General features: G+C 38.1%; 1 protein-coding gene across 18 annotated transcripts in view; it reads right to left on the minus strand.

The window, feature by feature from the left end:
- LOC121314145 (voltage-dependent L-type calcium channel subunit beta-2-like) overlaps nucleotides 1-25891 on the minus strand; it is a 113095-nt gene that overhangs the window by 24608 nt on the left and 62596 nt on the right. For 11 of the 18 annotated variants that reach the window (XM_041247119.1, XM_041247120.1, XM_041247123.1 and 8 more), the window contains one exon: nucleotides 7413-7532. In XM_041247119.1, coding sequence (XP_041103053.1) covers nucleotides 7413-7532 — 120 coding nt within the window. Of the gene's footprint in view, nucleotides 1-7412; nucleotides 7533-8374; nucleotides 8867-20082; nucleotides 20234-25891 lie in introns of those variants that run through there. The other 7 variants (XM_041247134.1, XM_041247131.1, XM_041247129.1 and 4 more) reach the window with 6 other exon arrangements.

Raw genomic sequence — 25891 nt, forward strand, 5'->3', positions numbered from 1 at the left:
TAGACTGACCCTTATGTATTTAGAATACTTTAGATTTCATAATACTACCTCTGAAAAAAGTACTAATTAGATTACATTGACAGCCAGTAGAGATGCAGCCTTTGTGATCATTTATTAAATTTACTGTAAACGGAAATCCAAAAGCAATCATTTAAATACCCATTTAAAAAAAAAAAAATTAAAACATTTATGACTGTTGTTCTACAGTAATCTCAATTCCAGCTCTATTTCCCTCTGCCAAAAAAAAACAAAACATGTCATACTATATACAAAATCCTCCCTAGAACAAACTCAGCCACCTTCAGTACAGTGTCATATTTCTTCATCTAGCACAAAAATCGTACTGTGGGCTACCTGTCACCACATTAATTTAAAACCTGCAAAACACACAACAAATCTCTAATAGATCCCTCAGCCCCTGCCCCAAATTGGCACCTGCAGATTTCAAACCAGGATGCTAAGTAGGTCAGCTGTGAGCTCAATGAATATCTTTTTTTTTTAACATCACCCTATTAGAAATGATCCAGTCACAAGACTCAGACAATTGTAACTAGTAACCTAAAAGCCTTATTCCTGCCTTTTTCTTACTAAGTTAACACCCAGTTATAGTGCATTTCTTATTATGATTGAGTGTTTAAAGTCATACTTAACATATGCAACATATGTTACAAACACAAAAATAAAATAGCTCAACTGAACCCTTTGATGCAACCTAAATTACAAACACACCAAAAACCCAAACACAACTTCTAACTTGGACATCAGACAAATACATCACAGTACAATTCTTTAAACAATTCTACAATTCTGTAATATGCATATATACAGTAGTACTATAGTACTGTGCTAAACAGCGTAAATACATTTTAAGACCCAGCCCAAGTTTAAATTATAAATGTTAAACAGTTAACAAAAGTTTTCTTTGGATTCTTGCAAAAAGCCTGTCAGGTGTGCCTATTTCTCCTTTACCACATCATGACACCCAATCAACAGTGTTGCTTTTTTTCAGTTTCTATTCAGCAGGGTCAAAAATATAATTACGACTCACACACAGCATCCTTCAAGGGTTTATTATCCTCTCACTGGTTGTCCAGTCCTAAGTGCTGATGAGCTCAGGAATATACTTTTAAGACCAGTAACCCATACTCTTTCATCTTTGTCTGTCAGTTGGCTGGTAACTACTGTCTTTGGCGAAGCTGGACAAGTTAAATTTGTCTGGAGGATTGTATCTGGACCCCCAGAGGAAGGGATTTAAAAAGCCTCCTCATAACTCACCAAATACAGCCTGTTCGCTCCCGAAAGATTATACTGACAGTGAAACAACTTTTTGAAATTAGGCCGTTTCAGGATTTTCAATAATTAGGCCAAGGCTACCTAAGGACGGATCAGCTTTTGATATACAGTGAAGGTTGACATAGTACACTCATTAAAAGTTCTGTGGTGGCATCATTCGAAATATGTTCTGCAAGGCCCCCAGAATTCTGGGGTCCAGTGGTTTCTACTGACTTCTAAAAGTACACTGTGAGAGGCTGCCCGGCCTCTTTCCAGACATGCCGGCTTAGAGTCAATACACACCAGGAGAAATATAAATATTTACAGACGCCTAAGGCAGTGCCAGGCCTGAGCCACTGTCCAGCTGTGTTATATCAAACGAGTGGGACTGCAGTTAATGCCATTACAAAGGTGGTAATAGGAAAGAGAAAACTAAGACCACAGTGGAGCACATACATCCCTACTATTGTTAGAATCTGATTGATGGGTGCTTATGACCTGGAATTATACTGAAGCCTGATTGGCCAGTAAACAAAAGCAGCTTCATCTATTTATTCAAAGGGGCACACAACCAGTCTGCTGTCACAGGTCTCAAATTGAAGGATCTCTGGGAAAGCCAAAGTATCTCTGTGACTTATGCAGTGGGAACCTGGGTTATACTTTAATGGCAATGTGTGTCAAAAACATTACTGGGTTATTGACTTGGAATACTACCCCCAGTGTCTTGACTGCATTAAACAGCAGGAGAGCAATAATGAATGCATTTTACAACCCTTCTGTTAAGAGATCGATCGGAGATATAAAGGGTACTTATGGTCATACATAGGAAAACATTTTAGATTAAAACATTGATCTAGCATTGCAGAGTGAAAACAATGTTTGGTCAATATGGGGGGGGGGGTCTTGTTGATTAGTTCCCAAAAGCCTAACAGAAAAGGTATAAGAGCCAATCCTATCATCTTTCAAAGGAAACTCCCACCCTATCTATCAGCTAAATCATTTTATAAAATGCAATACCTGCATTGCATTAAAAGTAACAGGGAATCAGTGGCTGCAAACATGACACTTGATGATGCCAGTAGAAGCTAACCAAGGGAATGTGACACATCTCTGAACCCTTGTTTTAAACTTTCACTACAGGGAGAAGATTTTAAGATCATGATTGTTACTAACCGCTGCAGAGAAATTCCACATGTAAAAATGCTTATACATCATTTTAGTGACATTTGACAAACCTGTGCTGGAAACAGCTGGGGTTATTATCATAGTAGGGTTAAGCCTTTCAACCGGAGGCTGATTTTAGTTCAACATCCATTGAAATCACAGAAAATGCAAGGATTCAGCATAGAAATGAAGTGATAAAAAATTACCATTGCTCGCTGCTGAATCCAGCAGACTGCCGAGTCAGGCGCACAGTGAGGTGTCAGTGTCATTGTGCATCCTATCAAAAAGCGTATCTATTAGCTGCAGGTCTCCAGAGACAGACAATGAGCCACAGTAACAGAGATCCTCCAGCCACAGCCCCAGAAGGGGTGGGTGGCTATGGCTCAGTGAGTGTCATAACTAAAATGAATACACAGAGCCTTCGGTGCAAAATTCACACTAGATTTATAATAAGGCACAGGATCTCTCCTGCAGCAGAGCACCCTACTATAGCATGCTGTGGTTTGGGCTTTTTTACATCAACAAAAGTTGACAACAGACTTCAACACTTATATTAAATTACTGTACTGATGGTTTCTCATGTACTGAAGATACTAGATGGACTGTTTCTTCCTTCAATTAGATCACCCTGTACTGCAGATACCACTGAATGAAGTATATAGAAAAAAAAAGCTGAAATTCAGTGTCTCTCATTATCCTGTAAACCAAACACTGCCAGGTTTAACTGCATCCACATAGCTCAAGCCAGGGAACAAAACTTGTATTCTCTCAACCAAAAAACATATTTTTGAAAAAGGAGAAACTGAATAACCTTAAATGCTAAGAAGCACGTTGCGTCAGCTGAGACTATTAATTCTGTACCCTTTGTATTGTTGCTAACCACTGGCACCTAGTATAAATAAACTATTTTGAATAATTGCTCACAACCCTCTCTAGTCACAACAGCACTTCAGAAGCAAATCAGTAACCTCTCCACAGAGATCCCACTACTTTACTGGCTGGACATATCATTTACATACTGTTCTACAGGAGCTTAGCCACACTAGGTCATTTGCAATAAACAAACCCTTTCATTCAGCTAATTTAGCGCAAGTCTTGATACCAACCAACCGGCCTAATCACATTTGAAATAGTATCTCCTATTAACCTTTAGGCTCTGCTCAACAGTATGGGACAGACACAGCATTTTTATTTCATCAACAAAGCAAAATGAAAGCATACACCCTATATTAATCTTAGTAGGCTGGTCAGCCTTGCTTGTTTGCTTTTAAGCTGTGTTAGAGCTTAACGGCTTGGGCTCAGTGAGCTACTGTTAACCTGAGACACATCTGTACCTTCACCCCTTTACACACCCCTCACATCCCATCCGTGACCTCATTATCTCTTACTGCTACAGTCATGAGGTATAATCAGAACAAATACTTGTGTGCTCGGCTGCTACGTTCAACTTAATGAGCAACTGCAGGGTTGTAAAAGGGTTGGTGAAACTACAAATGTATTTATGAAGGGTAACGTTATTTTCTAAGAATATAAGTGTTCAATTAATTGTCTTTAGTTTTGACTATTTAACTTTAATAAATAGCAGCATCTGTTTTTACAATATTTTTAACATTAAGGCCCCTTGGATAAATACCACTGGATTACAGTGTGTCAATTATATTTAGATCTCAGCATCTGAGCCTGTGTTGCTCAGTATTTTGAAGGTGGCTGTGTGATCTGGTAGTTAAAGAAAGGGGCTTGTAACCAGGAGTTCCCCGGTTCAAATCCTAGCTCACTCTGACTCATCGTGAGACCCTGAGCAATTAATTTATCCTCTTTGTGCGCTGTCCTTAGGGTGAGATGTTGTTGTAAGTGACGCTACAGCTGATGCACAGTTCACACACCCTAGACTCTGTAAGTCACCTTGGATAGAGGCATCTGCTAAGTAAACAAATAATAAAAAGGCACTTGCAGGTCCTTTAGGAATTAAGAAGGTGACACAATCCCAGCCAGTGCCAATGAAAATGCCAGCCCTGGTTACAGGAAAAGCCTGGAATGTTGAATTGAATGTTGAATATTTGTCACCTCGTATTTGCACTAACAACATGATCACTGCCAGACCTTATTTGCATGTGCAAAACTTAGCTTGGTTCTATGCTTATTTATTTTACTTCAATGCAGATATACCATTTAAAGACATTACAACACAGGGAATTAAAACTATACCCTGATACAAAATCACTTGCAATGTTCAAGTTCAGATTTAAAATCAGCCCATGTGATCTACAGCACAGAACACATTGGTATTGTAACAGGCACCTATAGCCCCAATTTGAGAAATATACATCCTGTAAGAAAATTGGGGTTAAGGTCTTGGCTATCAGAAGTAAAAGCGTGCAGAGTGATGTCACAGAATAAACGTTTCAGCTCCTGACTTTATCTGCGTTTTGTAACTTTTTAAATGACTATATCTTAACTTCACATAAAATGAATATTTATTTATGTTGTAGCCTTTAGACTACTATACATATTACATAAATAAAAAGGTTACAATCCTGACATTTTCAAGGAAAGCTTTAAATGATGATTAATAATAACATACACAGCAGCAAGTCACTCTATCGAATCTAATCTGGCTGCTGCTTTGGCACTGATTAAATGTGGTAGATCAATACAGTAGCTCAGCATAAATAATCTTCCATTGAGTAGTGAATCGGACAGTGAATGCTGACAGCTGAACTGAACAGTGCAAGATTCCTGCAATGACTAAACATGCACATTCAGTGCTTTCTAAGGAGCATTTGGATCCTAGCACTCAGGTTTAATTAAACTACTAATTACCTTATGACCATCTTTCTGGTACTTGGACCTCAGGAGAATGGAGAGACAGATAAGCAGGGCTGTATTTTTTTTTAATGGTACAAAATGTCTTAGTTAACACCATTTCACAGTCTAAAAAAAAGGTATTTAAAGATAGTTCACAATTAGACATAACATCTCTTAAGCAATTGTCACATTCAAAATTGATAATTTTCTCTAGTTATTACACAAAAATCATTCCTAAATATTTCAATGCTTACCTAAAAAACAGTAAATGCTAAATTGTAGAATATTTCATTTTTTTATGTCCATCTTTTAAAGACATTCTATTTTCACCATCGGTGAAAACAAAACAAAAACATAAATAAATGTGAAAATAACAACAGACAAGTGAAGCATTCTCTTCGTGTCCTGGACAGAACACTCTTTAGCAGAAATATTTCTGATCATTGATGCAGCTGGCGTCTTTTTCATTGAAGACATTTTAAAGAGACCATGCAGCTCTATGCAGTGTGTCCAGTCATTTACTGGAAGCATATTAAACCGGCTTCCAGGCTCCTAAATGCAGCATAATAGGTGTGCGTCAATAAGGTAAATGTTTGTTGTATTTATTTTAAGTGATAAAACACATGTATAGTTATACTATTCTTTCAGAAATGGGAATTTTTATGGGAAACTACAGAAATAGAAATATTATGTACCATCTGTGCACCCTTCCCAACATCACTAAAATACATTCTCAAAGCAAGCCCTACACTATAAAAAGAAATGTGTGTACTAGCAGAAAACACGACCTGGAATTGGATACTTGTTGGCAAAAATGAAGTTAACATTAGAATTACATTTCTTCTGTTTTGACATTAACAGGTGTTGTCAACTTTGAGAAAAAATAAAAAATAAAAATAAAAAAAAAATGACGTGAGATCAGTCTGAACTATTTATCATTTGTTGTAGTCTTCCAGGCCACTGTGCTAAAATAAAATAGCCTTTTTATTTACTACATTTACTAATAGGAGTTAAATAAGCATTGCTGGGGTGTGCTTAACCCCTTTGTGTTCAATCTATTTCTCTTTACTCTCTGCTAATGAAATATGTACAGTATGCTTAATATTGCTACTCTATGTAAATCTTAGGATAAATGTTTTCTTAATAAGATTGCTATGGACATTCTCAGCTCATATTTACTGTGCCAGAATACAGACAAATAAATAAATAAATAAATAAATAGATAAATAAATAAACTAAAAGTCATGATGAACACTGTCTGCCTCAGGACTCTTACACACTGCTTTAACACATTGCTCAAACTGATTATAATCTACTGTGTTGTAAATGAAAGTCACTTTAAAAATCTGACGGTCTATGTGAAATTAGTTCTGTTGGTCTAAGTCAAGTTCTTAGCAGATAATGGTCCACAGAAACACAGAGCGTCATAAATGACAGCACATACCTTGTTGACAAACACTTATTCCTCGATGAAGTTAGTACTTTCAGGCCATGATGGACACTGGCTGGAGAGTGTATGAGGAACTTCACCCTGTGGTTTCACCAGGGACACAGGATTTCAATCTCTGTGGTTGCTGATATGGTATCTTTTTCAAGCACATAAGTTAACTTTTTATTCAGAAATGTTGTTCTCACTGTATGGACAGTGAAACAGAGTGGAGCACAATATCACTGAACATGGCAGTACTCTTTTTAAAGTCAATACTCACTCTTTATGAAATCTCTTTATGAAAGTAGTCCATGTATTCCAATGGAGCTATCAACTGTGTCCCTTGTGTTTCACTAAGATCACCCTCCTAGGGTCCTTGTGTACATTTGCACCACCACGCATTCTTGGGTCAAACGCTCATGTGAAAAGAGCCATGTCGAGCAGTGCCTGAGATGACATTCACACACTGGTCTGGTCTATTGGCTGCTCTCTGTGATTGCTACTACTAAGAACTGAGAGTTGTTCTGATCTCACTGCTTGTTCGTTAAGGTTTGGACTAAGCGCCACTCGAAGTCTGGAATCCTGACTTTGAGCATTGCAATTTCGCTAAAACATTAAGAGGAGTGCAGAGCTCCAAATAAGAGCACACCCGAGCGCTCAGAGAACTGCGAGTGAATAAACAGATTCTATTTTTTTGGCATCTATGACACAGTCGGATCCTGGAAACGACCATCACTAATACCTTTGCTTTTTCCAGCTGTGCCTGGGCTTGCCGCTGTGCTTCTCTCCGTACAGCGTCCCTGTCTTCCTCAAGAGAAACATCAGAATCAGATGGACGGCTGGTGTAGGAGTCCGCCGAACCCTGTGTGGAACAAACAAAATAGAGAGGAATAAATAAAAGACACGTTAGACCCCTGGAACTCACACACTGGGCTGTCAGATGAAAGGAAACTAGATTTGATATTCACATACACTACTATGGTTCAGCAAACAAACAAGTAATGACCTTGTTTTCATAGAATTACCCGAGAATATAGCCTATATAAACCATATGCATTAACCGGCGTATCACTTGTTATCTTGTTTCCCAGGAGACTATTTTTTTAAACAAGTTTTTTGGGTTTTTTTTTGCAGAGATTTTTAGAAAAATGACTGCCTTTCAGTGTACTTCAAAATAACACATTATCAGAATAATTATTCTGTGGGAAAATACACATCAGTTTATTCTGTTTTCTAAACATAATCTGACTTCTGAATGTGGGAGCAATTTATATCACCATTAACAAACAATGCTGCTTATAACAGACTAAATGATTTCTCTCAAATGGCTTCAACCTGCTTCATCCCTAAAATGGTTTGCAACCACCTACTTTATATAAGCACCTGGCAATAGGCTCAGCAATCGCAATGCTTGAATTAACACACAACTACAATATTTCCAAAAACATATTTTCCTTTGACTTCACAAGCCCTGAACCTCTTTTCCATTCTACTATTAGACAAGCTGTGACAGAATAGGAAAAAGACCAACAAAAACAACAAAAAGAAAATAACTTGCTGTGATCTCTTTTCTCAGCCATCAACACAAACCTCTCTCCAGCCTTTCTGAATTCAGCTAGAACAGAAACAGGAGAAGAGCATCCCTACTACTCCTCTACCACAAGCAGGCAAGCCACTGAACAACAGAAAACCCACAGAGCTTACACAGATGTCAGAATTCTTCAATCGTCCTCCTTTGGCTCGTTTCAGAAGCCTGATCCAGGTGGCCTTCATTAGCCAGACAGCTCCGTTACTGTCCGCAGCCGCTGCACCCGGCACTGATCCTCACTAAACATGTGCACACTGAGCTCTGCATAATCACTGCCACTGCCGCTCCTGCCTTCCGATGCATGCTCTGCAGCAAACTCCTCGCTTCTCTACTCTGCTCCTTCTCATTCCTCACTGTGCACTCCACAGGAACACGGCTCTTTGCATTGTGATGCAAACTGAACCTGTCCCTGCTCACATCCTGTGTGTGTAACCAGGCTCTTGATTCGGGATCTCTAGCTCCTGGAACTGCTGTACTGTATGAACTGTGTAAATGTCTGGTTTTGCTGGTCTGTGCACGTTCAGCTGCGCATCGTCAGCATGTTTCTCAGAGGATCTCTCCGAATCCCATGCGCTTATTTCTTGAGTGATATCTGCAGGTTCAAAGCTCATGCAGTGTATCCAGGGATTTGGGCACAGGCTTGTTGACATCTGCAGACATGCTCAGAGGGTAGCCTCTTTACGCAGATGCTTGCATCACACTCTTATTAGTCTATGTCAGTGTGTCCCAAGAGTACACAATTTGAAAATAGCCAAGCTGCTTTTCATCTCAGGAACAGCTAGGAGCTTGCTGGAATTCGACGCCAGGCTTTTCTGTCACTGAACATTTTTTGCCCCCCCAGACACAAAAAAAAATTAGAATACCAGCTGGGTGGTAAAATCTAAATTGTTTTTCATTTGAATTTATTACTTAAATATGCTGTTTGCACATTATAACTGGATGAATCTGTCAGATACAAAAAAAGGAATATATTTAATGGCTTGAATTAACATATTGTTTTTTATCTTTTTTGTGCACAACTACAAGGGGAATTAGAAATAACACAATAACTGTTACTTGCGTTTAGAAGTAGGGATGTCGTTACATTTATGTGCAAGTGAGAAATTACTTTGTTTCTTTATCCAAAAAACACCTGATCATACATTGAGATTAAAAAATAAGAAACAGTAAAGATACTTTACTCTGTGTAATACCTAAACTTTAAAAGAATACGTCTGCATGTCCAAAAATTATAATACAACTTAATATTATAATACAAATAATATTGTAAAAAAACAATGTTTCTTGCTGAGCCCTATAGACTGAGCCTATACACTATACTGTATATAATTCTTATATTATGTCAACTAATTAAAATTATGAATTTGTAATAATTATCACATTCATCGGCATATTCTTGTTGTTAATAATCACACTATATTTGTGTAACTTCAAAATGATTTAATTGCAACTGCATTCATAGTCTTTGAAAATAACTCAAAGTCAGCATTACTGTATTATTAAAGTTATGCATAACGTTATTAGTGTCATAAAATCGTCATCTTTTCTTGGTGAGGCAAATCTGACCTAGTATACCTTACCATGTGTTGGCTAATATTAATAATCCCTGAATGACAAACTACAAATCAGCATTGTGGCAACTATAACTACCTGGTAAAGATGGACAGATGGTGCTGCACTGGTACTACTAGCTCCTAAAATACATAAGTAATCAATTACTGAAATCAATCGATCACAAATCTAAACAAACAATCAACACACTCTTTCATACAATAGTTACTGGGAATAACCTTGGTTGAAATCTTCCATCTTACAACATAATAAATGTTTTTTTTTTTTTTTTTTTTTTTTTTAATTTTGTTGCTGTTCAAACAGGAATGGGTTCAGGGTATTAAAGTTTTCACTCTCATTCACCAGCTAAAATGATTACGGTCATTAGAGTTGATGCCTCATTAAAAGCAGGTAAGTAGGGGTAATGGTTATAGAGGATTGTGGCTCCTAAGAATGTTGTGGAATGATTGTTCCTATCATTACTGCAGTGACAGCGCAAGAGTTTTGCTAGTGGACTCGCTTATTCCTCAGGCATAGGGGTCTAGGTGGCTCAGTGTGGGTAAATGCTCTAGATTCTGTGGTTCAGACCTGGTTCAGGCCAAGTGGAGTTCAGTGGATAGGAGTTCACTTCACTAAATATCATGATACATTTGGAGATGCAGGTCCCAGATGCCTAAAAGCTACAAATTACTATAAACAAAATATTATTTTATCATGTACTTCTGGCTGCAGCAGACATTGGTTCTTTTAATTATTTATTCTCCTTCTAATTCCCAATCCTTTCAAAAAGATGTACCAGTTACATAATTAAGCTGAGCGTTTTTTTTAAATGGTCATCATCAATCTTGTATCTTTGAAAAAGGTGCCTGAGACTGTTGGAAAAGGAGCTGAGGAGAATGTCCTGCTACATGGAGCTCAGTTGGTGATGGGGGTGGGATATTTGTTGCCACTTTGTCAGTCCCCCACTAATGTGTCACTGGATAGATATTGTCTTGAGCTTGGCTACTCCTCTAATGAACGAGCCAAACAACATTCAAAATTTTGATATGTTGAACAGCTGTGTACCTCCTAAGACTTTTTATGGTGACTGGATGACTCACAGTCACGCCCTGGATAAAGGATTGTGGTGAAATTGTCACGCTGCCTGCTCAAAGCTGTGTTCCTGGGGTGGCTCCACAAGGGCCATAATGCATTTCATTCAGAAATACTTTCAAGCAATGCACTAAATGCTGTGCATCCATTCACAAATCAGTTGCTGCAAGGATGTTTTATTAGAAAAAGTATAATACTGGCATTTCTAAAATCCAGTTTCAGGAACAGAACTGAATTGTTTTCTTTAACTTATGACTGAAAATGAGAAGCCCATGTTATGGCCTAGAGCAATGTTTCCCAAAGTGAGGGTCTATCTAAAAAACAGGATGTTCAGTGCGCACTGTTAAGATTTAGCTTCACTATACAACTTCTTATGCTTATATTCAAAATAAATATAATTTGCATACAAATCATTAGCAGTAATTATGTAAACAATGTATTGTTTTATCACCAGTCTTCTGCTTTAAATATGAACCAAAAATATAAAGTACAGTGACATTTTATGTGCAGTTACTTGAAAACAATCGTTAAAATGGATGCAAAATGAAAAAAAAAAAAGTCTAATCTTATTGCAGCTCAAAGAAAAAAAAGTCATGAGCCACCACTGAAATGCAATAAACAATAACAAACACAGGATAAATAAAAAGGTTTAACTAATAAGCAGTCAGGTAACAAACACACAAAGTCTCTGCGCGTCTGACTCGGTAATTAAAAAAAAAAACAGCAGGTTCTCCCACAGCTCCAAAACCCACACTCTTCACCCAGCCCCTCCCTCTGCCAGGCTTACATTTCGCTCTGTCGTGCGCGTTTCCACAATCACAGGCACGCATTCCCATCCCACCACCCATTATCTCAATGCACCCACATAGTCCATCAACTCCCCCCCCCAGGCTTGTTTGCCTCACCGTTACAATAGGTTAGTTTAATAGTTTTTAAAAAATGCTAATACATTAATTTGATAAAAGCAAACATTTTAGCAACCTGTAAAACTATCAAAGCCTGAATGCTTATATAGTGAAATAAATTAAACGTCATTTTTTGATTGGTTAAGAAGTATTTCAGTTAAAATACTGAATAGTGAATAATTTTGCGTCATGGGTTCATTATTCCTGTGTTCATTTGGGTCGCCAATCAAAAAGTTTGGGAAACACTGACCTAGACGATCTTAAACTACAGAAGCAATACATTAGGAGAGCAAGGAATCAGTTCTGTATTAAAGCATTCTACATTGGGCCTGATATAAACGACTGCTTCTTCTGTGCTCAGGACAAAGCCACAATTGCAATTATGCAGCCTTACTTGATTTGACTTTCATATATAAGCAATTACTTTTGTCAATATGCAACTATGTAGGAATAACACATTCAATATGAATCTGTTGACTATTGTGAGACATTTCATCCTGCATTTATTAGCAATCTTGGCTCAATTTTCTTCTATGCTGGCAAAAACCGACACAGCTGGTTACATGTGGGTGTTCAGTGATTCATGTAAATTGCATATCTGTGTTTGATTTTATATAGTACCAGGCAATCAACCATAAAGTTGTCTGTGTGGCGATTCAGAAATACCATCTGCCACCCTTAGGTGTCTCTAATAATTAAATGTTGCCTTCACTCCAATGATTCTACTTCATGTTCATGTTTAACCCTAACCCTCACTCCAATGATTCCACTCTGTGTTTATATCATTCGCACATGGAGGGAACCCTAACCCTCACTCCAGTGATTCCACTCCGTGTTTATATCATTCGCACATGGAGGGAACCCTAACCCTCACTCCAATGATTACACTCCGTGTTTATATCATTCGCACTTGGAGGGAACCCTAACCCTCACTCCAATGATTCCACTCTGTGTTTATATCATTCGCACATGGAGGGAATTATTAAGGGAGTAACTGCCAAAGTAGTTAGAGGGGTTTTTGAGAAAAAAACATTGAAGCATTTGAAATATGAAACTTTTGTGTAACTGACTAACTTGTTAATGGAATTCTACAGGTACTCCTTGCACAAATACTGTAATACTGTAAAGCCATAAATATTTGCAAGCCTTTTATTAAGCGTTTTTACCATATGATAAAAAAAAAGCTTCTGGAGCAAAATAGGTTTTATGGGTGTGATTTGCCAAATATTGGTAATAGATATTTTGGTCACAAATAATTATGGCTTTACAGTACCGGTGTATAAAAGCTGCAACTAAAGCAGCTACAAAAGCTGTTTTAGTCATGATAGGCAAAACAGCACTCCTGACAGACTTTAGGGCAGGCACTGGCACTCAAAGCACTGCACACACTACTGCTATTTCCACCCATATTTTACTGGCAGTGTTATGGCCGGTGTTCCTGTATACTTCAGCTATCTGTGAAAACTAGGATATACTGTACATGCAATCTCAAAATTTCTCAGATAAAACATCAGAGCAGCAGGACCTGTATTTATTATAGTTGATTTGGGGTGCTTGGATACATGAGACTGCTGTTGACTGATGGAGTCTGTTGTATAGATATACCAGACTAAACTAAAATACTAAACTGCTTTTTACAGAAATTCCCCAAAACATATTACTTTATTCTATTAGCACTTCAGAAAGGTTGTCGTTTTTATAAGTTTGTGCGGTTATTTTAAAGTTAGTCCATAAACTCTTTGTAAACTGCATGATAAAGTCTGTGTACCACTTTCTTCTGTTTTAAGATTCCTGTTTTTTTTTCTTTCTCTTTCCCATTCCCATACACTGTGGTCTTTATGGAAGATAAGTTAAACATGCTTTTTCTTACACATGTCATCCAAATGCTTTCAAAGAGTTTTTCTGCGTCTCTATTATGGTTTAAGCTCTGGATCAGTAGAGTGCTATTAGCTCTGCTTGGTTTTGCCGTTGTCTGGTCTGTACCCATGACGGCTGGAAAGTCCATATTACAAAAAAATGACCTCAAGGCAGTGACCCGATCCAAGCCCACAAGCTAAATTATTATTCAGCAACATTTAACAACTGTTATTGTACAATGCTGTTTGAATACAAAAGCACAGCAGTAGCATATTAGAATGTAATAATTAAAACCAGATGTAAAAAACAAAACAAAAAACATATGAGGTTTTAGTTAAAAACCACAGCTGTTTTCTTAACCTGTTTTATTTTTTGAGTCTTCATGAATTACAGTATCTACAATAACACTCCATCTGCTATGTTATATTATTCTTCCACACACATTTAGGGTGGTTCAAATGTCACTAAACTGGACCCCTGTGGACAATATTCCAGAGAGTACTAGATTTTGCCACAGTAGACCATGGTGGGAGTAGGACCACAAACAACTCAGAACAGCACCCCCTTTGAAAGTGTCAACCATCCCATCCTCTCCACTATCACTGGTACTTGACACATGTCATTGTTCTATGGTTCACACAGATACACAAACTAGACATGGGGGGGGGGGGGGGGGGGGTTCAAAATGTTGTAAATGATAAATGTACGTAGTACTGTGTGGTAAGGTGCCTGTTCCTTTTATTATTTATGTATTATTATTATTAAATATGTTTATATGCGGACAGTTCTAAATAAATGTACATTCTGGATGACACAAATGCACAATTTTAAATGAAGTTCACAAATTATACACAATATTATCATTATTTTTTATTTCCATCTTGCTGCTGCTTGCCGTCTCCCTGTTCGCTAGTAGTTCCTATAACAGTGAATTATGCTTCCATTCATTTTTCTTGATCTTGTTAACATGCATTTTGATTAACGAGTTCCCCTTATCTAGTCGTCGAGACAGGAAGTGATGTACGTGACCTGCGACAATTAAGCTTTTTAATGAGAAATGTGTTCATTAACAACCTCATCAACCCAATTTCAAAGCATTAATGGTTTGGTTTTATTAACAAATTTAGTTGGAAAATCACTTGCTACTAAAACTGTCGTTACCATACCGCAAGTTCGATACAATAACAGTTTTTTGAAAACCCCAGAAGTGTTTTATATAACGGTAATTACAGTGATTGTCGCTAACAAAATACCCCCATGAATTACCATGCAATCCATTCACTCCAAATGTTTGTAATTTATAGTTTTGAAAGCAATCTATGTTTTAAAGCATGCACAAAGCATTTGATATTAAAACATGACGTAACACAAGAAAGGTTTCAGAACGAGAAAAGCCCATTTGGCCCATCAAGGCTTGTTCTCCTCTGCTGGGTCGGGGGACTCGTTACAAAGCACTGAATCGAGTCTTTTTTAAATGTCCCCAGTGTTTTAGATCTTGCTACTTCACCTGGTCGGCTATTCAATGCATTTACAACTCTGTGTAAAAAAGTGCTTCCTACTTTCCGTTCTAACCTTTTATTCTGCTTCCACTTATGCCGTTGTTCTTCTCTCTGTTCTAATTCTGAAGTAGTGTCTTGAGTTAACTAGCTACACCATTTATGAATTTAAAAACTTCCAAGTCCCCTTGTTCACTTATTTTTCCCAAGTTGAAGAGATTTAATTATTTTAACCTGTCCTCATAGCTCACGTCATTCAGTCCTGAGATCAGCCTCGCTGCCCTTCTCTGTTTCTTCTTGTCACAAAGACGGCCAAATGGGCGGCGTCAGAACCAGGAAGGAATGAAATATACAAAGACAGATGATGCGAAATGAAATGATGATGGCGCTTGCTTGCGCCGGTTTATTGTAAAATAAAACAGTTGAACAAACAGAAAACAACAGGACACGGCACTCTATGCCAAAATAAAAGAGACAAACAAACGGACTAAACAAAACAAACAGTGGACTAACAAACAAACACGGTGAGCTTCTATTTAACGATGACAACTCCTTCTTCTTCTTCTTCTTCTTCTTCTTCTTCTTCTTCTTTCTTCTTCTTCTTCTTCTTATTATTCTACCTCCGTCTCCTATCTCGTTCTCCACTCACCGAACACCCAACAGCCAGTATGTGACAACGTGCATCTATATATACTGTTGTGCTGGGATTCAATTACTAATTAATTATTCACTTGAATCCCAGCACGTGAGTTAATAAAGTGCAATTCCCCGTGCTCACATATTACTACATTTTACTTGCACGTGAAGTGCTGTGCAATCCTCGTGCCTAAATACACATATACATTTTTAAACACTCGTGTTACACAGACCCGTGTAAATCCCGTGTACCAATGTCTATACACCAACATTTAAACACACCACACACAACACATAACAGATAATATACACTTTGTCACACTTCTCCAGTGCAATGATGTCATTTTTGGAGCGAGGCGACCAAAACTGGGATCTACATCTGGTACTATGTAAGTTAAAGAAATCTTTGTTTGCAGGCCAAGATTTCAGATGGTCTTGCACTGTTATGGTCATTTCACCTAGACATTGGATTTGTCCACAATTTATTTCCTGTCAATAAGCAACAGCTGCTGAAGACATGCTGAGCTGATATGACCCAGGAAATGCTAGAATAACACTTCCTTGGTCGTGTCAGAAACTGTTACAGCAAACTGAGAACTGTCTTATACTATTGTAGTTTGAGATGTCATGTTTTATATTGCAATATCATGGAGTTTGTTTATTTGAGTTTCCTGAACCTGGATAATTTGGATGTCAAGATGATATTAGGCTACCGAAGAAGTGTTTGTACAGCTTAAATGATACCAAAAAGAGATCCATGCTGCAAAATATAAAAGCCTCTTAAATAAGTGTGTCAGGGTACTTGCGTCAATTGCACAACACTGTAGAGCTTCATTCTGGTAAACAGTGGCATTCCTGCTGGGGTGCACTTTTAAACAGCAATTCCAATTCAAACCAAGTGCTGCACTTCAGTTAAACCCTATTAACATCTCCTCTACTAAAATACTAGTTTTCAAGATTTAAATATAGTATGTAGACTCTGTAGAGCACTGTGGCAGGGCAAAGGCCCTGTACATGTAAATAACGTATTGTTTATATGTATAGTATAAAGAATATATTGAGCATGTGTATACTAGATATGGCAGGTGTTTGCAGTTGTAAATAAAGTTGAAATGAGTGAGCGAGCGAGTTGTGTAGGGTTTAATTTAAAGGATTTTGATCCCACAACAGTTTATTTTAGTGTGTCATACAGTAGGTTCCAGAGGACCTCCCTTTTTTTGGGAGCAGCTCCAAGCCAGTGTTTGGCAAACTTGTTTTTAGCTGTTTTTTCACTGTTTTGTTTTGGAGTTATTATTCTGATTACACTCTGTTTGTGTATGTCCTCCTGCACTAGGTCTATCATTGCTGGTACCCTAGTGGCATCCACCTGTCCCTGCAACTGTGTTTATTTGTAATGAAACCTGGACGCCTGAGTGGCGTTGTCAACTGCATCCCTCTGTCTCTCTCTCATCATTCAGCGGACACCCACAACAAAAGTAGCGGGTACCAAGACCCCTTGTTACAAGCACTCATTCAAGATTTGTATCCAGTATGTACAATCTGTAGAGCAGTCATTCAAGATTCACATCCAGTATGTACACTCTGTACAGCACTGTGACAGACACTGAATTGTTCTTGGTGTTAGATCTCCCTCCCAACCTGTGAGGGCACTATGTAAAAGGAACAGACTACCCTTAATCAAATGGCACGACAATTTATTCTGTAGGGTAAGTGGAAGTCTGTCATTTAGGAAGGTGGCTGAGCTACGGCACCCAAGCTCAATGACTCGGATGGGAGACGGCGTGGCATCCGAGGATTGGAGGAGCGGATGCGTTCGTTAACCTAAAGGTCATGAGTGAAGGTATTAATAGGGGGCTTAGCGTAAGTGATCTGTTCCTTTGCAAATGGTTAGAAACAAACCAAAAAGGAGACCCCTGAGTTGCTGAGAAACGTGAGTGTTGTGTTTTGTTAATTTGTCTAGTTGACTGTTTGTCTGTTTTCTAAGACTACGAACACCTATCCAGAGCTGTCGCTGCAGGCCAGCATTAAACCCAGACATCAACACTTCCCTTTCACAGAGAAAACTGTCTTTACACCACAAGCACTAACTCACTCCCTGTAGGAACAGTATATTTGTTTTGTATTATGTATCGGTGTAAACAGGACTTTTGGTTACGGATCAAACCCAGGGATTACAAACAAAGTTATATATGCCGCTGATCAGCTTTATAACATTTATTATTTACAGTTGTTTGCCATACGGCTCTGGACATTGAAACCATCAATAAACACCCTTGCACCTGTGAATCATTGCCTGTGTGATTAATCCACCTGTACTCACTCACCACTTTGCCACAAGTACTCATTGAAGATTTACATCCAGTATGTACAGTCTGTAGAGCACTCATTCAAGATTTTTGGGTTGATAATTAAACTACTATAGAGTAAGTATTTAAGGCCCTTTTAGAAACTATGTTGTAGTAACAGATAGCAGTGCAATATGTACTACATCCAGTAACCTGTATTCTGTTTGTAGATGCAATTTTTCACAAGCAGCATGTTTTTTTAAAGAGAACACTACTGCCATGGCTTTATTCATGCATGTGCGGACTGTGCTAAATAAGTGTCCTGTGTTTTAAACAGATTTAAACTGTGGAGGAACAAAATGTTGCTGTTTAAATCACAGTGTTTGATATGTTTACTGACAGAAATACATTGAAGATGCACATGTAATGTTTATTACTTTAATTTTCATAGCCTTTTAAAAGCTGTTTTGATGAACCTGAAGTCGACCCCAGTGACCAATTGCACTACAGTAGCCTACATGTTACTGTGGAATCATATTCATTGGCAACAGGATGCTTAGTACTGGGGCTACACTGTCACTTTATGTCATGACTAATTAATTCATTAATTCATGATTAATGTTATCTCACACAACAAATGTAATAACACTAAAAGCCTAAGCTGGTTAATGAACCATTAAACCAATGATTGATGGGGAGGGACAGTGTTTACAGCCATTTATCAAGTCTAAGCACTGCAGGGATACAATAAAATCTGATAAACAAATAAATACTAAGCATATCTACATATATTCATACACACATTGGTGTCTATTAATATTAAATAACTGAATTTGGACTGCCTCCATTTTATAATAAAATGACCTGAAATGCTATTAGTCATGGAAATGAAAAGTCTCTGTAATAAATACACAACCCAATATTTATTTGGACTCAATTAAAAAATCATGTGCATAAATATCGTTTCATTCAGTCAACAACTCTGTCTCTTTGCTACGAGTAAACTGTACACTGTAACCCTAGATTAAATTGCTGTTATCGGAGGGAGGGGCATACTTTAAGCTACTGTTTTATGGCTTGCTAGAATACAGCAGCTCAAAAAAACCATGTGTCATTAAACTACAGTACAGTGGGCTAACAAAAGCCTAATAAGCTCCTGTCATACACTGTAACGTTATTCTCATCTTTGTTTTTCTGTTGCATTGCCAGTTCGGGGAGGAGGCACCACCCACGTTCTTGAACAGGGAAGTTTCTTTAACCAGAAGTAAACACCATCATGCCTTTTCACTGGAAAAGGCAGCATACTTTGCATTTGGTTGAACTAAGACCACCCCAAACTCATTTCTCATATGACTGGGTGTGACCTCCTGTTTCCATAATTGTGTATTTAATAAAACTGAAAAACTAATTAATAGGGCCTGACGTTTTGGTACATTTTTAACTGATTTTTTTGTCTCAGATGTCACAACGCTTGGTCCAAAGGCAGATCAAACTTTACTATCTTCTACGGCTGGTAACAACAACTTTCGATTGCTGTGGTGAAAAACAGTGTGGAAATGTTGCAACCACAGGCAGCATCTCTTACAGTATAGAATAGATTATAGTCTGGTGAAGGCTGATGACATTTCAAATCAATAAAACATGTATCAATCCATTAAAACTGCAATTTGTACAGTACATTAATGAAGATAAGCAGCATACAGGAGGCAGGCATCACCAGTTTACATCTAGAAGCCATTCAGTATTCTGACAACACTGAAGCACATGAGTCAGATATGTTTATGAAGGGGGTTATCAAGCCTTTCAAATATTAGTTTAAAGGTGTTGGTGAATAATGCAATATTTTACCAGTATGGTAAAGTAAGCACCTGAAACATATCCACCCTTCTTGAAAATAAGATCTGTATCATTTGTAAACTGAATGCAAAATAAGTTACATTGACTGTCTGTCTGCATGTCAGCACATTTTTTTTCTTCTTTAAAACAGGCTTATCAAACTTACCACATCAGACTCCTCACTATCGTAGTGGTACATGTCTTACTGTAAAAAATAACTATCGACCATGGCCACCAAGCTCTTAGAGAAAGGTTTGTTTATGTATAAAAAACAAAGTTTATCCTTCCAGCATTCAGTCTCCCCCAGCTTGAGGACGGGGCTGTCTCTTTCCCACGCTTGGAAATCTCCTTCAGTGTACTGCTGAAGCTTTCAGGCTCCCTCCCCCTCAACCAGCAATTTAGAAAAATGAAACTCTGGCAAGCAGTGTGCCAGCCTGAAAATTCCAGAATGTAGTAAAAGCAGCGGAAGCAGTTTTGCTGTACAATTCTAAAACTAGAAAGAGACGACAGCAAAAGAGAAGCGGAGGCTTTCATTCACAGGTCGATGCTTAATAAGCTTAATGGGCCCTATTTTCAGCAAGAGCAAAAAAAATACGTACAACTAGCAAGAAACAACTCCTTACAGTTCAGATCTCTTTCTTGGTATGGTTGTTTTCATAAGAAAACATGCCTTTGGTTTTGTAGGTGCTTCTAAAAAAAGGTCCATTGATTTGTAATACTGTATTTATACAGCATTATGCAATATTTACATTTATTTTGGTTTCTCTGTTTTTAGAAAAGGGACATCATCTCTGACCGTGAGCAAATGCTTAATGAAACTGCCCCTTAATTGAAAAGCCAATGTCATTATTAGATCACAACATTTCACAATAATTGTTAGTATTTCATAATTGAATGGGTTGTATAATTAATACAGTAATATTAAACAATTGTCCACTGCAAAAAGTAAATCACAGTGCTAGCAAACTTCCTAAGACCACCATAACGTTTTCAAATGGTTTTGGGGCAAAAACTTGATAATTTTCAATTAGAAAATACACCCTATCCCTATTTTATTTTAGAATAAACTACTAAAAACCCAAATCATGTTTAACTTGGGATGGAAGAAATGTTGAGGTTACTGACAGTCAGACTCAGCAGATGCAGTTACAGTATAGTGATTTTTGAACCTTAATGTCTTTGCCTTATCATTTCACATCTGTCCTTACTGTAGATGACTGCATACAGTATGCTTAGCAAACCGGCTTAATCTTGAACAGTGCAAATCCCAAGTCTGTCCACATTTAAATGAATGAAAGATTTCAAATTGATAAATCATATATATATATATATATATATATATATATATATATATATATATATATATATATATATATACACACACACACACACACACACACACACACACACACACACACACACACACACACACAATGTTGTAATACAATCTCGGTAATCTAATTAGGATTCATAAACTTTTTTATTTTTTTTTATTTTTAATTCTCCAACAGATTTCCTTGTTGAAATTATACATACAGTGTGAAAGTCTATGTTGTCATGGAAACAGAACACTATATTGAAGAAAATACATATCCTTGTACTCTTCATGTAGGCTTCACAAGCAGGAACGAGATATGATCGTACGTCACGATGCTTCCTGTTTGGCAGCTTCTTTTAAGAACAAGCCTTGCCATTACACTCTCGCAACAAGCACAGTACAGTGGAGAAGAAATAAGAAATTTAAAATAGGTGTAAAAGGTTAACAACAATAACAGGACCATTTAAAGAGACATTTTTATAACAGCATCAAAATGAAAATACAAGAAAAATAACACAATGCTAAATATCTGCTATATCCGTTTCTATGAGTGTTTAAATACAATCGCCTTTTCGTTCTACGTGACCCAGAGAGAACTCCACCAGGTCCTGGCACCAGAGGGAGAAGCCCTGCCATCTCCAAAGAGAAAGGGAGAGGCCTTGCTGTCTCCAGCACTGTAAAAAGACTCTGCCGTTCCTACTCCCGCCTCTGTTACATGGGAAAGATGGCCTGTTGTTCCTGTCTCCACTGCCAGATGAAGACTGCCTCCTGTGTCTGTCTCCACCACCAGGGGAAGATTGTGTCCCTTCCCTTTCTCCACCAGAGAGAGACCGCCCGCTCTGCACGCAGCCGTTGGTGTCATTGACACCAGGGAAAGACTTCTTGCTGTTCCCATCGCCATCGCCTGGGAAAGATATCTCGCTGTTTCCTCCTCCAACACTAGAGAGAGATGGACTGCTGTGCCCATTTCCGCCACCAGAGGGAGATGGGCTGATGTTCCCGCCTCCACCACCAGAGGGAGATGAGCTGATGTTCCCGCCTCCACCACCAGAGGGAGATGAGCTGCTACTCCCACCTCTGCTGCTAGAGGAGGATGCGTTAAAGTTCTTGCCTCCACCACCAAAGGGGAACAACTGGGAAGAGCTTGTGCAGCCCCGAGCGTCTCAAGAACTGGAAGGGGTGGAACCATCACCATCCTGCCAGCCTGAAAGGAAGGACCCCCTGTTGCTGCTGAAGTGGAAGAAGGTGCTGCATTGTTCTTCGGAGCTGGAGCGGGTGGAGATGGTGCCGTGGCTCAGTGTGCTGGAAGAGGGACAGACAGTGCCGATACCATGGTCCCCACCACAGGGAGGAGAGGAGATGGAGCTACCTCTGCCTCCACTAGCTGATGGAGCAGAAGAATTCTGTCTGCTGCCACCTTGTCCAGAAACTCCTATGCTGTTGCCACCATCAGCATCGCCCAAGGATGTCTGCCCTGCTTGTTTGCCACTGCCTGGGGCTGCCTGTTTATTACTGTCCAGGTCCACCTGTTTGCCATCGTCTGGGACCGTCTGTTTGCCGTTGAGGCCAATGTGCGCCGCGCACAAGGGCGGGGTGGGGGTGGGGTGCCCTGCCCCTTTATATGATGTGCACTATATTATTTGCATTTGTCGTTTGTGTGTATATATTGTGAGCAGGGAGAGGGTTAAGTTCCTCCCTGCTAGAAAAAATGTGAGAATGTAGACATGTCTATTGTGTTAATTGTTTAATAATTAGTTATCCCCTGCACCTGGTGTTCAATGTAAATTAGGACCAGGTGCAGGGTATTTAGAGGAAGCAGCCAGTGTGCTCAAGGCTGCTGGTGTGTTTGGAGCCCGGTTGGTGAATTCAACCGTAACTAAAGGTAGTGTGTAAAAGCCTTTTTGTGTGTACGTGTTTTGGTGTTACAGATAAACAGCTTAGCTGTCCTGTTTTAGTTAGGTTCCTGTTTGTGTGTACTTAGTGCTCTTGTAGAGCTAGGTGTTTGTTTCTGTTTGTTATTTTGTGTTTGTGTATTAAAAAATAGTGCACAAGCGCTGGAAAAATCAATTTCTGTATCCTGGGTCCTGTCTTAAAGGGGCAACGAACTGTGGAGAGTTACAAGCTTGTTTACTCTCTATATACTCTATATATATATATATATATATATATATATATATATATATATATATATATATATATATATATATATATATGTGTGTGTATTTGATTAATTATTGTGATGAATTATATTATTTTATGTTAGTTGGCAAAGGGTGGGGTTAACCCTACAGGTAGTTGCTTGTTTGTTTTGTTGCTTTGGCCTTTGTTCTGATTTATTTTGCTGTTTGTTTTATTTTTCTGTTTGATTAATAAACACACTGCTATGGTAGTTTCAGCTCCGCGTTCAGTCTGCTGTGTACTGCTTCCTGGTCTGTGACATCACCACACACGCCACTCAAGGCATCCTTGTGTCACTGACCCATACATTATTCTATTTATAATACACTCCCTGATATCTTATTCTCTGTACACTGTAGGCTATATTTACAATAGAAAATATATTGTTTACACTTTTGTATTTAGACTGCATTCAACAACATATGAAATTATACAGTGGTATACACTCCCTGCCATCTATTATTCTCTATATAGGCTATATTTCACCATGGAAAATATATTGTTTACATTTTCGTAGCCATAGTTCCATTAAGTAATAATACATGAATGCAATGCCATGTTCCATGTAAACCAACTCATCTGAAGCATAAATAGACCAGGCGCTGCCCATCAGAAACGTAAATACAACCCCATCCCAGACTCCACTGTTTTTTATCACTGTCTAACATCTCTTTGCTTTCAAATACCTGAAAGGAGCTATCTATATGCAATGGACTAAAACTCCATTCATGGCTTTACAGATGCTGATACTATCAACTCATTTTAACGGGATAGAAAATGCAACTGCACTAGCTAATACAAAAGACACATTGACATAAAACCTGCTACACCACAAATGTTCCTTGAATTTTTGGAAGTATAATAGTCAGTGCTTGTTTATTCTAGTTGAGTATACTGTACTGAGAATCCAGTACGTACTATACAGTACTTCTAAAAGGTCACATGGTATACATAATGATACTAGCTAATACAAAGATGCATTGACCTAAAACTTGGTACACCACCAATGTTTCTTGGGTTTGGGAAGGATAATGTGCTCCTAGTAGTTTACATGTGTACTCATTGACAGTACTAGAAGTCTGGGTGAGTGTTTAAAGTCTACATGGACACACATCTAGCATCTTGATTTAGCATATCTATAACAGCAAAGGCACCTCCCAGGCTTTAAATCCCTAAACCTATTTTGACAAAAGTTGTTTTCAGGCAATACTCTACTTTTGCATTTTCTTATTTCTTTATTAACTCCACTGATTAACACACATTAGTTGCTGTGTTGGAATATCACTGCAGAACCTAAAAGAATAGCCTATAGTACCTACATTCTGCATTAGATTTTACAAACTACATATTAAACAAGTAAAAGTGTTTGAAATACATTTTCTCCTTATGGTAATGCTAACAAAATGGATTACAAAACGTTGGTCAAAACTCCATTGAGGGACTTCTCCTTGAAGGGACTTTTTCATTTATGTCTCCAAATGTCACTAAAACACAGAATTCCCTGAAGCAAACATCCAAACACAGTGTCAAGGCGCATATAGGTAAGTTATACATCTCATGATTTGGGGGGAGGAACATACAGCAGATCTCCTCCTCAGGAAACTCAAATGAACCTTCTAGTCAGACTCTAAAGCCATGTTTCTATATTAAGTTCTTGCATTGCAGACCTGCTTTATCTACTGCAAGATTGCTTAAGTGCTTATCATGTTTAGTACAGTATGTGGTTGATTAAAATTTGTCTACAGTTCGAATCAACTGTAATCCTTTACATTCCTCTCTGCATACAGATGCACTGACATTGACTTTAACAAGCAATTCAGTAATACAGTAACTCCAGTGCCTGTCTATTCTAATTCAGTATACTGGATTGAAAATCCAGTACATACATACTGTACAGTACTTCTGAAAGGTTAAGTCACATATCTAATAATACTTAAAATCAAATGTTAAAATAGACAAGCTTATAATTAGCCGTCACTTATATTTGGTGGATGGTTCATTTTACCCATGGGAAATAATTACATCTTGTTGACAGACAATGAACTGATGTTGTATTTGAGTCAACTTCCATAATTCTAGTAACATAACAAAATGATAGGCTGTTTAGCATGTAAATTAAGAACATTTTGCATGCACAGGAACAAATATGGAAAGTGCAAAAAGGGTCTAAAATTGTTTATATTATTAGGCTATTAATGCAAAATAATAAATAAAACGCGCAGAAACCTAATGCTACTTATCCAGATAAGTTGCATACGTGCCGCTTTAATGCATTAAAAAATCTGAAATATGCATAGCAATTTCAATTTTAGCAATTTTGCTGCACAGCTGGTCTGCTGCGCCTAAAAATTCCACTAACAACTACATCTCCCAGAATACAATCTCTTCAGTTACTAGGAAACTGTACACAACAAATAAAAACAACCATCAAACATCATCCAACCTCTGGCTAGCACTGTTGTCTTTGCAGCCAATCACA

This window comes from Polyodon spathula, chromosome 4, assembly GCF_017654505.1.
Source record: "Polyodon spathula isolate WHYD16114869_AA chromosome 4, ASM1765450v1, whole genome shotgun sequence".
Taxonomy (NCBI): domain Eukaryota; kingdom Metazoa; phylum Chordata; class Actinopteri; order Acipenseriformes; family Polyodontidae; genus Polyodon; species Polyodon spathula.